Source organism: Anas acuta, chromosome W, assembly GCF_963932015.1.
Source record: "Anas acuta chromosome W, bAnaAcu1.1, whole genome shotgun sequence".
Classification (NCBI taxonomy): Eukaryota; Metazoa; Chordata; class Aves; order Anseriformes; family Anatidae; genus Anas; species Anas acuta.
In genome coordinates, this window is record NC_089016.1 from 14,518,902 (window position 1) to 14,533,843 (window position 14,942).

The window sequence follows — 14,942 nt, forward strand, 5'->3', positions numbered from 1 at the left end:
GACCCAGACGCTCAATATGAGTGAACAGTGAACTTCAACTTTAATGGATAGCTCAGTCGCCTTTTATCTAGTTTGAACATAATCAACTCATACATATTGCAGAAACTAAGCTCAGGATTGGTTAACACTTCCCGGGCTTTTCAGTCTGGTCCTCCTTCTTTTGGCTACCTGTCCCACCTTAGGGACTTTCCCGATGGCCCAAGGGCATCGTGTCCTTGAGCCTGATTGGCTCTCAGCCAGCTGCATACGTGCCAAGGCTCATGTGAGTTGAGTACGGTGCTTCACCAGCCCATTGTCTCCCAACTGCTCAACATTCACATGTCCTGCCTCACTTAACGATTCCTCCACAATTCCCCCGTTTTTATTTTGCAGCAACTATAATCAATATAACTATAAGTAGAAAACGAAGTTCCTCTTTGACGAAGAAAAAACCATCCACCCATGTTCCCAAAAACAGATTTAAACCAACCTTCAAACCAACTATCTTGTACTACAATTTTTTGCGTATGATCCCTTAACCATTTCAAACATAATCAACTCATCAACGAAAGGATCAGACGCAGAAGCGAGGAATAGGCAAAATGAACTTTCTCTAGTTTGATTTGCCCAAGTGACCCACATATTGGTTTGAGGATTGATTTTGCTTAGGATGGCACTATTACGTCCAACCGTCATTGTCAAAGATAATGCAACCAGAATCCCTTGTGCCGTTAGATCAGCCATGGTTGCTGTTATTCGTACTTGATGACTTTTCTTCAATGGCTGGTTTAACACACCGACTAGGCACCCAGGTTGGCCCTGTAGGGGAAGAGATACACACATAACCTTGCCCCATATAAATCACGTCAGCAGGCCCCAGCCATTGTCCCGTTTTCATATCTCGGTACAGTACTCTCATAATACATTTATTATCATTTTCAGACTTAATGTAATGACGTGTCATGGGTGGTTCCTCATCATCTCCAAATACACACAAATGATTGAGAACAAATAAGGTTTTATCCACCCTCTCTCTAATATCTGTAATGTCTTTAAACTTTTCCAAATACTGCTTAACTGTTCCATTAGCTCTTTCTACTATAGCTTGACCAGTTGGTGAATGTGGAATACCAGTTATATGCTTAATGTCCCACAGTTCCATAAATCGCTTAAGTGGCCCACTAACATAGGCTGGACCATTATCTGTCTTTATGGTTTGTGGTACTCCCATTACTGCAAAACAACTGGCAAGATGACGTCGTACATCCCGAACTTTTTCCCCAGGCTGCGGTGTAGCCCAAATCATGTGACTATAAGTGTCTATCGTTACATGCAGATATCTCAATCTGCCAAATGCTGTGACATGAGTGACGTCCATTTGCCACACTTTGTTGGTTTTAATCCCTCTCGGGTTTGTTCCGATTCCGATTCCCACACACGAATTGTAATGACTACACGTTGGGCAAGCTTTTACTATCGCCTGCGCATCAGCTCTAGACAGTTTGTAAGCCCGCGCAAGTCCTTTAGCGTTCTGGTGAAAAATAGCATGAGCCTCCCGAGCTCTGTAAAAGGGTGACAGTGGTGCTTCAGTAGCTGTTGCGGCGACTAGTCGGTCCGCTCGAGTGTTGCCTTCTCCCAGGCCTTCTTCCCACTGATGACTCCTTATGTGTATTACTGCGTACGGTTCACTTCTTTGAGCTATGGCGATCTGTAGACTGATTATTAATTCTGACAGCCATTCATTTTTTAAGTCTCTCAAGGCTGAGTCTTCTATACGATTTGCTATGCCTACTACATATAAGGAATCGGATACCACATTTAACGGAACATCTCTCCATTTTATAAATGCCCATACTACTGCAAGAAGTTCTAGTGTCTGTAATGAGTCTTTATCTTGGGCTTGTAAAATTTGATGTTTCCAACCATGCTCATCCTTCCAAGTCACTGCAGCAGTTCGAGAACGTTTTCCTGCGTCAGTGAAAACTGTCACTGCATTCTTAAGTGGGATAGACGATCGTTTTGGCTTAGTTATCCATCCCTGGTTTTCCATCCATGTCAGAGCAGTTGATTGTAACGTTTTTGCTACTATAGTAGCGCCATCCTGTAGTAGTGCAGCTTGTAACTCTTCAGAGTTTTGTATATACCATTCCAAATCGCCTGGCTTCATGGGTAACCAGATAATATTTGGAGGAACCCCATCCACTTGCAATATTCGATTCCTCCCCTTCTTTACTAATTCTGCTAATGTTGCAATTTTTTCTTGAATTGTTCGTCGAGGTTGTAACGGAGGAGCTATCCATTCTAATACCACAGTTCCTCCTCCCTTCTCCCCCGTTTTTATTTTTTGCTGTGTTGTGGCACCCATCAGGCATTTTGAGCCACATAGAACGGTAAGATCGAGTGGCTTGTCAGATATACGTCGATGCGTGACACTCGTTGTGATCAAAGATGCGATTTGTTGTAGTATTTCTTGTTGTTTTTCTGATAGTGTCACTTTTGAAGCAGGATCAGTTCCTTTTAATAACGGCCGAAGGGGATTTAACAGTTCATTCGGAATCCCGACTACTGGCCTAATCCATTGTAAATCTCCCAGCAGTTTTTGAGCATCATTAAGTTTTTTGATATCCGATTGGATTGTAAGTTTTTGAGACTGAATGGTGGAATCTGTAATTTTCCAACCCAAAAACTTCCAGGGACTTGTCTCCTGAACCTTTTCCGGTGCAAGTACGAGTCCCATTTGTTTTAAGGTCAGTGTTAAGTCATTTTTCTGTTGTAGAGAAAACGGTTCCTTCTGGGCTAACAAAATATCATCCATGTAATGATAGATTATTGTCTCTGGCCATTTTCGTCGAATCGGTTGCAGAGCTGCGTCAACATAAAGCTGACATAACATAGGTGAATTACGCATTCCCTGGGGTAATACAGTCCATTCAAATCTTTGATCTGGACCTTCACGATTTATTGCCTTTAAACATACTGTGATTTTTTGTCGTGGTCTCTGCTGCATGCCAAGCGTTAATAACGCTATTTTTCCTGTGGAGCCAAATGCTCCGAGTTCTCGGTCCTTATTGACCATCGGTGGTAGAGATGCCGCAAGGTGTGGCAACGGAATTAATTGATCTATCTTTGTATTCCGCGGCACATGCATTGGAGGAAACATTGCAGAAACCATAATCTGTATTTCCCCACAATAGTCTTTATCTATAAGTCCAACCAATATTTGTAATCCATTCAAGGTAGCAGACGATCTTCCGATCAATAAAGCTCCTACAGGATCACCATTGACAATAACTGGTCCCATAACTCCTGTTCCTACCCTGGTGGGTTTATAGTCCAATAGCGTTACATCTACTGCTGTTGCCAAATCCAAGCCGAGACTCCCTCTGGTGACTGGTCGGAGGTAAACGGTGTCGTTCCGGCCTCTGTGGTAAATGCTGCTTTTTGTGTCGTCGCGGGGCGGTCCTTCCTGCTGCTCTGGCCGTTTCCTGACGCACCATACCGACAGATGACACCACACTGATCTCGTTTTGCACTCTCGTTTCCTATGTCCGGTGATCCCACAGCGAAAACAACGCGGTTGCAGTGAAGACCCTCGGCCAGTAGGACGGCCTCCGGGCGTTTGCAAAGGAGCAAGGGCAGCGAGTACTAGATTCTGCGATTGCTGTGCAGTCTCTCTGCATACCTGTGCCTGTTCTTTCATGCTATTCCCTAGTTGTTTTATAACATCTACCAACATAGCCTGCGGACCCACGGGTACCTGAGCCATCCTTTCTAAACCCTCCTCAATTGTCCAAGTTCCCGGTAACGTAGCTAATATACTACGAGTTGAAGGGTTGCAGTTTTGAATTGCACACTGCTTTAGAATAGTGCCCTTTAGATAATCGGGTACCCCAGCCGCTTGTATTGCGTTTGCTACTCGATCAATAAACAACCCAAATGGTTCCTCCCTTCCTTGCTTGATGCCCATATAGGATGGTATCCCCCCTGGCTCTCTAATTTGGTCCAAGGCTCTTCGAGCCAATCTCATTGATTCTTTAGCTTTGTCTGGACCCAGCAACGCTTGTGTCTCTAATCTATAATATGGTCCGAGTCCCATCAATTCCTCCAACGTGACACCATACAACGGATCTCCAGGTGCCCTTATCACAGCTACTGCCTCTTGACAAACACTTTGCCAATGCGCATTAAAAAGAAGCTGTTGATGTTGTGTTAGGATCAGCTTCATTATACCACGTATGTCCCCGGGGAGCAATATATTAATTCCCCAAATATAATCTAACATTTGCCGAGTAGGTTCCCCCTTTAAACCAGAATCATTTACTGTAGATTGTAATTGAGTTAGTAGTTTCCAGTATAAATTTGTCATATTAACGGTCACATTCCCCTGTGCATCTGGTGGCGAGTATACTACCGGAAAAGCTTGTGTTAACTGTGCTGCCGTTTCATAATTCCCTTCATGCAGTGCCTCATTTGCTATTTGCCTCCATCGCTCCTTTCCAAGGCCAATAGAGCCTGGGTCAAAAGGCACGTTCAGGTCAACAGGGGGCGTAACAGCAAAGGCCTTCGATAGCTGCAGACCTTCTCTTCCCTGCGCCCCCGTTGTGAAGGGATTTATATTTGATAGAAATGAGTTAGCACTGGTCCTTTCACTTGCTCCTTTCTCACTTTCTATTGGAGCAGTTAGAGCTGTTGGTAGTGAGAGCTCCTCCTCTGCTACAGAGGACATTGTCACAGGCACCCCCGAAATTCCCGAGGCCCCCTGTGTAATAGTAAAAGTTCTAACGGAAGGTGGCAACGGGCAATCTGTTCCTTCCATATTTATTTGCTGTGGATTAACATTATTAACCCTTCTTGGTGGTCCTGACCACTCTGTTGCAGCAGCGGCAACTCTTTGTTCATCTTTATGTGTGGCTAATGCATTAGCCACTGCTCTCCATGGCCTCATCAAATCTCCCAGTAAGCTTAACATCGTTCCTAACATCATCAAACAATTTATTTCCAAATTTACGCCACTGTTTGTTCAAAAAACTGTATCAGGCCTTGTAAAACAATCCTTAGCTAGCCCATATACTAATAACCCTGGCAAATCTTTTTCTACAATCTGTATTTAAAATGCTCCGCTTTTCTAAAAAGCATTTGAGCAAATAATATGCCGCTTATCTTTTCATACCTTTATATACGTCGGTTGCAGCCTTTGCAAAGACCTCGGCAGCGCTTTTCCGGCGGGACCCTAAATAGGCTCATCCTGGGTGCGGGGACTCCCTTTCACCTTCCGAGCTGCAGATCTCGGCGACGCGCGACTGGCGGGATCCACTCCCGGGTGCAGGGGACTCCACGTCCTTTTCACCTTCCCGGCGCGGGTGCAGGGTTTCTTCTCCTTTCCACCTCCTGGGCTGCGTTGCAGGACCGGCTTCTCCTTTATTCCGTCCAACCGTGGCCCTGGATCACTGCCAGCAGTGTCCAAATCCCATTCAGACTGGACCCTGTTCGGGCGCCAATTTGTTGCCGACGGAAGGAAGACCCAGACGCTCAATATGAGTGAACAGTGAACTTCAACTTTAATGGATAGCTCAGTCGCCTTTTATCTAGTTTGAACATAATCAACTCATACATATTGCAGAAACTAAGCTCAGGATTGGTTAACACTTCCCGGGCTTTTCAGTCTGGTCCTCCTTCTTTTGGCTACCTGTCCCACCTTAGGGACTTTCCCGATGGCCCAAGGGCATCGTGTCCTTGAGCCTGATTGGCTCTCAGCCAGCTGCATACGTGCCAAGGCTCATGTGAGTTGAGTACGGTGCTTCACCAGCCCATTGTCTCCCAACTGCTCAACATTCACATGTCCTGCCTCACTTAACGATTCCTCCACACATGACTAATTACAGGTGGTTGTACTTGGAAAAAAATAATTTATGATACTGATTGTCTACACTACTGATTGACCCCAGTTCTGTGATTTTTACCTAGTAAAATAGTGCTTATTTCTGCAAAGCCAATGGGACTGCTTCCATGAGCAGCTTCAGGAAGCTTATCCATTCAGTGTACTCTCTCCAGTTAAAACCTGGCAAAGGTTCGTGTGAGAGCAACATACACATGTATGGTCCTTCTGGTGTCTGCAAGATTTCTCCAGTGCATTAGCTCAGTCTACTAATGGAGACCAGCAGATTTGCATGAACTGGCCTCAAAGCCAAAGACCATGGGGTCTGTTTTTTCCTGATATAGCTGTGTTCTTAATCCCTCATTGTGAAAATTTCTGCTTCCAGCATAGAGGTCCCCTGTACTTCATGTGTGTCTACTTGTGGTTGTTTTACTTGGGTGGGCGGCCAAGCTCCACCACAACCACACTCTCACTCCCCCTCCTCAAAGAGGAACAGGGAGAAAATACGATGAAAAGGACTCAAGGGTTGAGATAAGGATGGGGAGATTACTCAACAATTATCGTGACGGGCAAAACAGACTCAGCATATGGAGATAGTAAGATTTATTGCCTATTACTAACAAGCTAGAGAAGTGAGAAACAAAGGAAAGAAACCAAAAGCACTTTCCCCCCCCATCCACCCTCTTCCACCTCCTCCCCCTGAGCGGCGCAGGGGAACAGGGGAATAGGGGTTATGGTCAGTCTATAGCGCTTCTTCTCCACTGCTCCTTCTCGGTCACTCTCGTCTGCTGTGCTGTGGGGTCCCTCCCATGGGATACAGTCCTTCCTGAACTGATCCGGTGTGGGCTTCCCACAGGCAGCAACTCTTCAAGAACTGCTCCAGATATGGGTCCGTACTGTAAGGAATGTTTTAACAATTAATGTCAATAGAGAGCTTGAAGGAAACTATGTACTTTCCTTGAAGTCTCTGATATCTGGGGGTTTCAGAACAACTGCTAACAACTGCTAACTATTATGACTTCTGAATGGGACACTATGCAAGCCCCTGATATCTGGCCAGGAGATTAAGGAGAAGGGAAAAGCTGAAGGACGGCTAAAAGACAAAGCTTGCAGGGAACGCTGTGCAAGCTTTTGACAGACAGCCAAGGAGTACAAAGAAGAAGGACAAGAAAAAAAAGCCTGAGAGGAAGACTATGAGCCTTCAGCATGAAAGACCCCCAGAGACCCCCAGAGGGACCACCAGAGACTGATACGCATGCTCCAGTAGGAGGGTTCAGATTCCGGAACTAATTATAATAACTCTTTGGGTTTTTTTTTAGAAATAGTAATGAATATGTAAGTCTAGAAGCAAAAAAAATCAGCATCTTGATGTAACGGGTGTGCAACTAGGTGGAGCGGAGACTCCCGGCGTACGCAGCACTGTTTGTTTACCTCTATTCTTTTAATAAATTGTAAACTTTGATTATAAACCTATTTTGGGACTGAGCTATTTATAACAGTTCCACAAGGTCCATCCCTCAGGAGCAAACTGGTCCAACCTGGGTCCCCCACGGGCAGCAGCTCCTGCCAGGTCACCTGCTCCTGCGTGGTCTCCTCTCCACGGGCTACAGGTCTGGCCCGGAATCTGCTCCGGCAGGGGTCCTCCACAGGCCGCAGCCTTTGTCAGTGCAGGTCCACCTGCTCCACCGTGGTCTCCTCCACGGGCTGCAGCATGGAACCCTGCTCCACATTGGTACTCCAAGGGCTGCAGTGGGACATCCTGCTTCACCATGGTCCTCACCACAGGCCGCAGGGGACTTCTGCTCCGGCTCCTGGAGCACCTCTCCCCCTCCTTCTTCACTGACCTTGGCGCCTGCAAGGCTGTTCCTCACTCCTCTCACTCTCCCAGCTGCTGTGTGGTGCAGCATTTTTTTATTTTCCTGTCTTAAATATGCTCTCACAGAGGCGCAAAACAACATCGCTTATTGGCTCGGCTCTGGTCAGCAGCGAGGCCCTTACCTAACATGGGGCAGCTTCTGGATTCTTCTCACAGAAGCCACCCCTATGGCCCCCTGCTACCAAAACCTTGCCACATAAACCCACTACACTGCTATGTTTTAGTATCAACTGAAACCCCTTGCAGTGAGTCAAGGAGGAAAATTATAAACAGTAAAGTGCAAGATGTGAGTTTATTGGTGAGCCAACATGACTTTGAGCTCCTCTGTTAGCACTAGCTGGTATAGTGTGATTCCATTACATTTCTGTGATTGCAGTCTACAGTATCTTCATTTACACTGGGGCTGCATTTTTTCTTTGTACCCTAGAAGTTAATTATTAGCAACACATAAAAGATCCTTATGATTTATTTATCGATAACCTTAATGTAATGGCCATTATTATCATTACTAGAAGTACTGGAGAGAGAAGATTATGATAATACCTGTAAGGTGTAATACAGAGGAATGTTCCTTGAACATTTATAAGGGAAAACTAATCCTCCTTTCCTCATTCCCTAAAGATTCAAAATAATAGTCTTAGCTGTAGATGAGTGATAAGGTTAAAATCAAAACATACAGATGGTTAAAATGTTCCATATGCTTTCTGCTGTCCCTCTTTCCTAGATATTGTAATTAGATGATGTTCTGGGAAGTATTTGATAGCAGCAGCAAAGTAGAAGGTGATGGTCTTCTTGACCTATGACCTTATCAGAAAATCATCAAATAGCAACGTTTCTCCCGAGGAGTAATACCCGCAGTATTTGCTAACATTTTCAACACAGAGGCAAAGAACCAAACGCATCACAGAGAAACAACATCCTGGAAGTCAGAACTCAGGCAAGGTAAAAGTACTTTGTCCTGGTTTCAGTTAGGTGTACTGGGTCTGGCTGGAATGTTAACTTTCCCGGCAGCAGCCCGTACAGTGCTGTACTCTGCACTTGTAGCTGGAACAGCAGTGTTATCACACCAGTGTTGTGTCTACTGTTGAGCAGCAGTGGCACAGCATTGGGACTTTCTCTAACCCTCCTAGGGGGTGGGCAAAAAAGTGAGAAGAGAAACATCACCAGGGCAGCTGACCTAAACCAATCAAAGGGATATTCCATACCATGTGAATAGGTAGTGAAAGCCATGAGGCCTTAATTCTGACCATAGTACTGTCTGTCGTGTTTTTGGTTTTTCTTCCTGGAACCTATGGCGCCCGAACAGGCTGAGACCCGGAGATGCTGAGAGACGCTGAGAGACACTAAGAGACCTGACAGACACTGAAAAACCTGATAGACGCTGAGAGACTCCAAGAACAGACCCGGACACAGGTATCGCGGTGAGACGCGGAGATTGAGAGATTGTGGTGAGACGCAGAGACAGAGATTCTGGCGAGACGCAGAGACAGAGATCGCGGTGAGACGCAGAGGCAGAGGTATCGCGGTGAGACGCGGAGCAGAATCATGGTGAGATGCGGAAGAGTGAAGTATCGTGGTGAGACGCGGGACATCCGGGGTCGAGTTGCTATGGGACATCGGAGGATTCAGTGGAAACGGCAGACGATCGCCACCGTGTGGTGAATTGGCACATAGCAGAGAAATTCATAAGTAAGAAATTCATAAGTAACAATCACAAGCACACATCCAAATCTGAGTACTCAAATTTATCAGCTGTATCATAACTAAGGGTCCAGTGGATCTTTCTTTATCACTTTCTAGTATTCTGACATCTCTGAATAATATGAGCAGATGTGGAGTAGTTTTAGCATGACTGTCAGGTACCTAAACAACCAAAAATCTGCATATGGAAATGAGCTGAAATATGGATATCATTTCCAAATGGGGAAGGCTCTTATTGTCTCAGCTCTTTGAGAATCTATTATGATAATTCCCACTGACTTCAGAGATGCCTACCTGATTAAAGAAGAGCTGATGAGTTGAAGGTTTCCCAGCTGCTAAGCTTAGCCACAAAGTCATTGATGACTCCAACAGATGGTCCTGCTTTTAGACCATTGAGAACTTTATGAGCCATTTATCCTTCAGGCAACTCATAATCTGAAATAAGAAACAGAATGTACTAATGTATTTTGTTACAAAATGCTCTGGGACATGTCTTCTCTGAGTGGCATCCAAACACCCTCAACTTGAACACAATTGCCGTAGTCAAAAAAATCAGCAGAGTTTAAGTTTTGTTTGGTTGTTTTTAAGGATTAGTGAAACAGTTTGAACAGTATTATAGAATGAGAACATTTGTCTTCTCACATGAAAAAGTCAGGTTTAGAAAGGTTTTATGGAAGGAGCATTATGGAGCTTGTAAGGAAGCCAGCTCTCCCTTTGCACCCTCCTTTTAATTCCAGAGCCACAACAGGGCTATTCAGTAAATAAAATCTTTCTTCAAAAAGCATTCACTGGGAGTCAGAGTCAGCCTGACTACAGTTGTTCTTGTCTAGAATCAAGTGATTCAACAGAAACATAAGAAAATCTTTCATGTATTTTTTTAAAGCACAATTTTTTGCTGACATAAGACAAAGTTAATGAGACAAAGAACAAACTCTTAAATAGTGTATACTTTACTGTAATAAATGCTTCTCTGTGAAGGATGTACTTTCTGGAAAAAAAATTAAATTATTAAATTAAATTATTAAAGTAATATCTGAACATGCATTCATAAGTATATATATGTACACTCTATCATAATTTGTGGGATCACATCTAGTCTTAATTCTACCAAAGAGTTCAGTGAGGTTCCCCAGGCATGGCATTTTAACCAACAACCTGTTTTTCTAAACTGTATGAGTAGTAAGTCTCTCCAGCACACATAAAGGAGGACTGTGATCTGGAACCATAGTGATTAGGGAGTTGTGCCTAAGGGTTACTGAAAGAGAATTGAAAGAAGGTGGGAAAATCTTATTTTTCCATTCACTCATTTGCCATTACCATTACTACTTCTTCAAACTGTAAGAGTTAAATAATGCAATCAGTTTATTCTCACACACTCACTCTTTCTGTATGAGCTACTTGGTAATTAGCTACTTGGTAATTAGCTACTTAGCTACAGGCAATAAAAAAAATATTCTATATCCTGTACAAGATACTTATACTTTAAATCAAGTCTTAATTCATCCTTTCTTGTTGTAAATTTACCTAAAATAATGATGTTGCAAGATGATGAGCAATACCACAGAATCTAACTTGCTTTGTGCTTCTTTTTATTTTCTTTCCCCAAGCACTTAAAATGTATTTATATTATGATTTTAGTTTAGAATGACTGTAATTCTATTGCAGAAACATTCATTGTAAGTGTCCAGTTCTATACCATCAGCTGTTTTGTTGTGCTCATTATGACCTCTGCTAAATCCATTGCAATAACTATGAGTTGATATAGAGGCATCAAGAACTCTCAACAGGAAGCCTGAAACTTTCAGTAAAACCACGGAAGCTTGTTAGTTGTTGGTGCTAAAGTTGCTGATTTTTAATGGTGTATTGAAGTTGCAGGTCAGCAAGTTTACAAGTTTGTGTTTTCATAATTCATTTTCTATTACCAAGCATTTATGAACAAAAGAAAAAAGGAATCAACAGGGATGGCAATGTGCTCCAGTCTTGTATGAAAAAATTGCAATTATTATTCTCCATCTCTAGAGTATGTTTGTAATAGTGCAACCCTAATCAAACTTGCTATGGGGTTTATGACAAGCTATTTATTGCTTAATTCTTTTTCTTTTCTGCACCAATAAAATTTTTATTCTAAACATTTTCTATTGAATAATAGAAGCCTGCTGTGAGATCATTCCCACTGATTGAAGTCAGGGATATTGATCACTGATTTTTCAGGGATATTGAAATGAAGACTTCATTGGGGGATCACACTCTTAGAAAGAGTGGGACAGATCTATCAACTTATTTTGGTGAAAGTCCAGTTTCATTTCATTTAGTATGATGGACAATGTTTAGTAGGTCTTCTGTTCTGTACTTATACTTTCTTGGCTTGGATTTCTTCCTGTATTTAATTAGCCTTGTTTTCATTAGCCTTGTAAACATTCTGGTATTAAAATGATCACTAATGACCTACTAATTAAATTTAAAGAGGTACTTTAACCATTGTATATGCAGACCCTAGTATATCTTTATATCTTAAAAGGCTATAAGATTCAAAAGCAGACTTCAGGTTACAATTCCTACAGTAAAGAATTTCTGGCTCAGTATAAGTATACACATTATAAATCCCCATGTAGGTTAAAAAAAAAAAAAAGTGCTTCTGTGCAATTAACCTGATGCTGTTCTCTAGTAAAGTGTCAATATACCTCTTTGAAAAGGATTGAAGTGGACAACCTAACATAGTCCATTTTAACAATGATAAATGGGTATATATGGGTATATACATACTATAGAATCATAGAATATCCCAAGTTGGAAGGGACCCATAAGGATCATTGAGTCCAACTCCTGGCATCACACAGGTCTACCCAAAAATTCAGACCATATGACTAAGTGCACTGTCCAAATGGTTCTTAAACTCCGACAGGCTTGGTGCAGTGACTACTTCCCTAGGGAGCCTGTTCCAGTATGCAACAACCCTCTCAGTGAAGAGCCTCTTCCTGATGTCTAGCCTAAACCTTCCCTGACTCAGCTTGACACCATTCCCACAGGTCCTATCACTGGTGACTAAAGAGAATACATTGGCACCTTCCCCTCCACTGTCCTATGGTAAAAATATAAGTTATAAAGTCTATAAGATATTTGTGAGACAAAAGTTTGGTAGGTCATAGGTTTATGATATAACAAACTGAAAAGCTTAAATTATATGTCAACCTCCTGACACTAACATCATTTCAGATAGAAAGTTATTTTCAAGGCCCAAAGGAAGAAGCAAACAAATGCATCATTTTGCAGAGAGGTTAGTTCAATTTATTTTGTCAGGGCAGATAAAGCTTACCAAATATGGCAGGATCTAGACCAGAAATCTTGACCCTATGTGACTGGTAACAACTGTTTGCTCAGCTGCAGCAAGTCATGGAGGCCATGACTTGCTGCAGCTGAGCAAACCAAGCTACCATGACGACTATGAGGAGTTGCCATAACAATGTTCCATTATCGCCCGATTGAGGAATAAAAATATTGTTGCCAGCAGCAGGCTTCAAGGATGGGATCTACGTGACTGCTAATCACAAGGGGGTTGTTTTCTTGCAGTTGTTTGTCTGAGTGCTTTTGGCCAATAATCTTGTGTGAGACACTAGCCACCCCTGTTAAGTTTGCTATAAAAGCCAGGCTATTCAGGTAATAAAGTGAGAGCATGATCTGACCATACTGGTGTGTGTCATGACTTTGGTCGTTGTTCCTGCAACAGATGTCTTTGTATCTTCATCTTTACTGTGATTGCATCTCTCAGTGCAACTAGCATTTAGATTTGGCTTGTCTAACTTTCCTCCAGTTGAAACCACTTATCCAGTCTTTCTTTTTAAGCAGTGGAGAAATGTAGCAAGTTTTTCTTAGAAATGAACTTTAGGATAGCGTGAGTCCCCTTTGTCATCTATGTTTTGACTAAAGGAAGTCCATCGTACATAGTGCACTGAGGTTCAGGTGAGTTGTCTGAGTTGTTTGTCTGAGTGCTTTTGGCCAATAATCTTGTGTGAGACACTAGCCGCCCCTGTTAAGTTTGCTATAAAAGTCAGGCTATTCGGGTAATAAGAGAGAGCATGATCTGACCATACTAGTGTCTGTCGTGTTTACGGCCGTTCTTCCTGCAACATATGGCGCCCGAACAGGCTGAGACCCAGAGACAGAGAGACGCTGAGAGACACAGAGAGACACTGACAGACACAAAGATACGCAGATAGCCTAGGAACAGAGACGCGGTTACATGCGGGACACTGAGAGACTTGGAGCACAGACCCGGACAGACGAGGTGAGACGCAGAGAAAGAGGTATCGCGGTGAGACAGAGGGATCACGGTGAGATGCGGAAACAGAGGTATCCCGGTGAGACGCGGAGCAGAATCGTGGTGAGATGCAGGACATCCGGGGTCGAGTTGCTATGGAAGATTGGAGGCGTCAGTGGAAACGGCAGACGACCGCCACCGTGTGGTGAATTGGCACATAGCAGAGGGGTGGAGATCACGACCCTGCGGCTCGTCTGACGTAACCACGGAGGAGGAAGCAGCTATCCAGCTTCTCTCTAGTATTCTCTCTAAGACAGGTGTTTCTTCGAGTGTAAAAAAGATCAAATCCTTGGTGCACTGGGCTCAGAAGGAGGGTTTTCTGAAGGAAATCCCTCTAATGTTTAGCCCAGATGAGTGGCAGCATGTAGGAGATTACTTATGGGATAAAGCCATCTCAAGTGGAAAGCTGGATAAAGATGCAAGTGGGACGTGGCACACAGTGATTAATGTGCTGTGCGGTATGAAAAGCGAACAGCAGATGGCGATGGCGGCGGCACAAGCTTTGTCAGTACCATCTGGGACTGACAGAACGCCAAGTATGAAACCTGAGACCTCAGGAACATGGCTGGCACAATCTTTTTCGTCGGTTCCTGCACCCACCCGTTCGGGGTATGCCCTCTTCAATAAATCAGTCAGTGGCAGAAATAACTACGGGACTATCGGAGCAGAGTGCTAATGGGGAGTGGGGGCTGCCCTCCCCACCCCCCGCACCAGAAAATCTTGATGAAGCTGTGCTGCCAGCATCTGTGCCGCTGCCAGGCAGCAATAAATCCACTCGGGATGCTTTGCCAATGAGAGGTGAAGAAGCAGCTTGCGAAAATCTACCTTCAGTGGAGGAGTTGTTCCAAGAACTGCTAGTGAAATTGGAGAACTTAAAAATTACATATTCGGAGGAGCTTCTTCTATCGTCTGCCCCACCGGAGCCGACTCGCTCATTGTCCATCGCTACACCACCGTCGGCACCAAGGAGGGACAGGTGCTCCGATGTCATATGTGATGCCATCATAGAAGGGCATTGGCATGCTACATCCTTGGCCTGCCCTATTAATATCGACCCTGTGCAAGGCACTGGGTCGTGGCAGCCGCATGATTGGAAGCTTTCACAACAAGCTCCAAAAACGGTTATGGACTATGGTTTACAATCCCAGGTGGCTCAACAGATATTTCAATGGATTTTCCAGGCAGAACTAATGTGT

The 14,942-nt window shown here is 43.8% G+C and overlaps 1 protein-coding gene and 1 long non-coding RNA gene across 3 annotated transcripts in view; one reads left to right on the forward strand and one right to left on the reverse strand.

Moving 5' to 3' along the window:
• The window catches only part of LOC137846969 (uncharacterized), a 207,103-nt gene that overhangs the window by 153,224 nt on the left and 38,937 nt on the right, over positions 1-14,942 (forward strand). The gene's annotated exons all lie outside the window — the stretch shown is intronic.
• LOC137846957 (uncharacterized) lies at positions 18-4,946 on the reverse strand. Its single transcript, XM_068665079.1, has 2 exons — positions 1,865-4,946; positions 18-1,027 (listed from the first exon to the last, which is right to left on the reverse strand). The coding sequence occupies exons 1-2, from the start codon at positions 4,922-4,924 to the stop codon at positions 716-718; spliced, it is 3,372 nt and encodes a 1,123-aa protein (XP_068521180.1). The 5' UTR covers positions 4,925-4,946; the 3' UTR covers positions 18-715.

Bases quoted from the DNA above. Each gene is read 5' to 3' on its own strand.
- LOC137846957 (XM_068665079.1), bottom strand. From the start codon at position 4,924: ATGAGGCCATGGAGAGCAGTGGCTAATGCATTAGCCACACATAAAGAT. The intron at 1,028-1,864 runs TCATTACAGACA...AAGTTTAAAGAC, and splicing joins TACAAGCCCAAGATAAAGAC to ATTACAGATATTAGAGAGAG.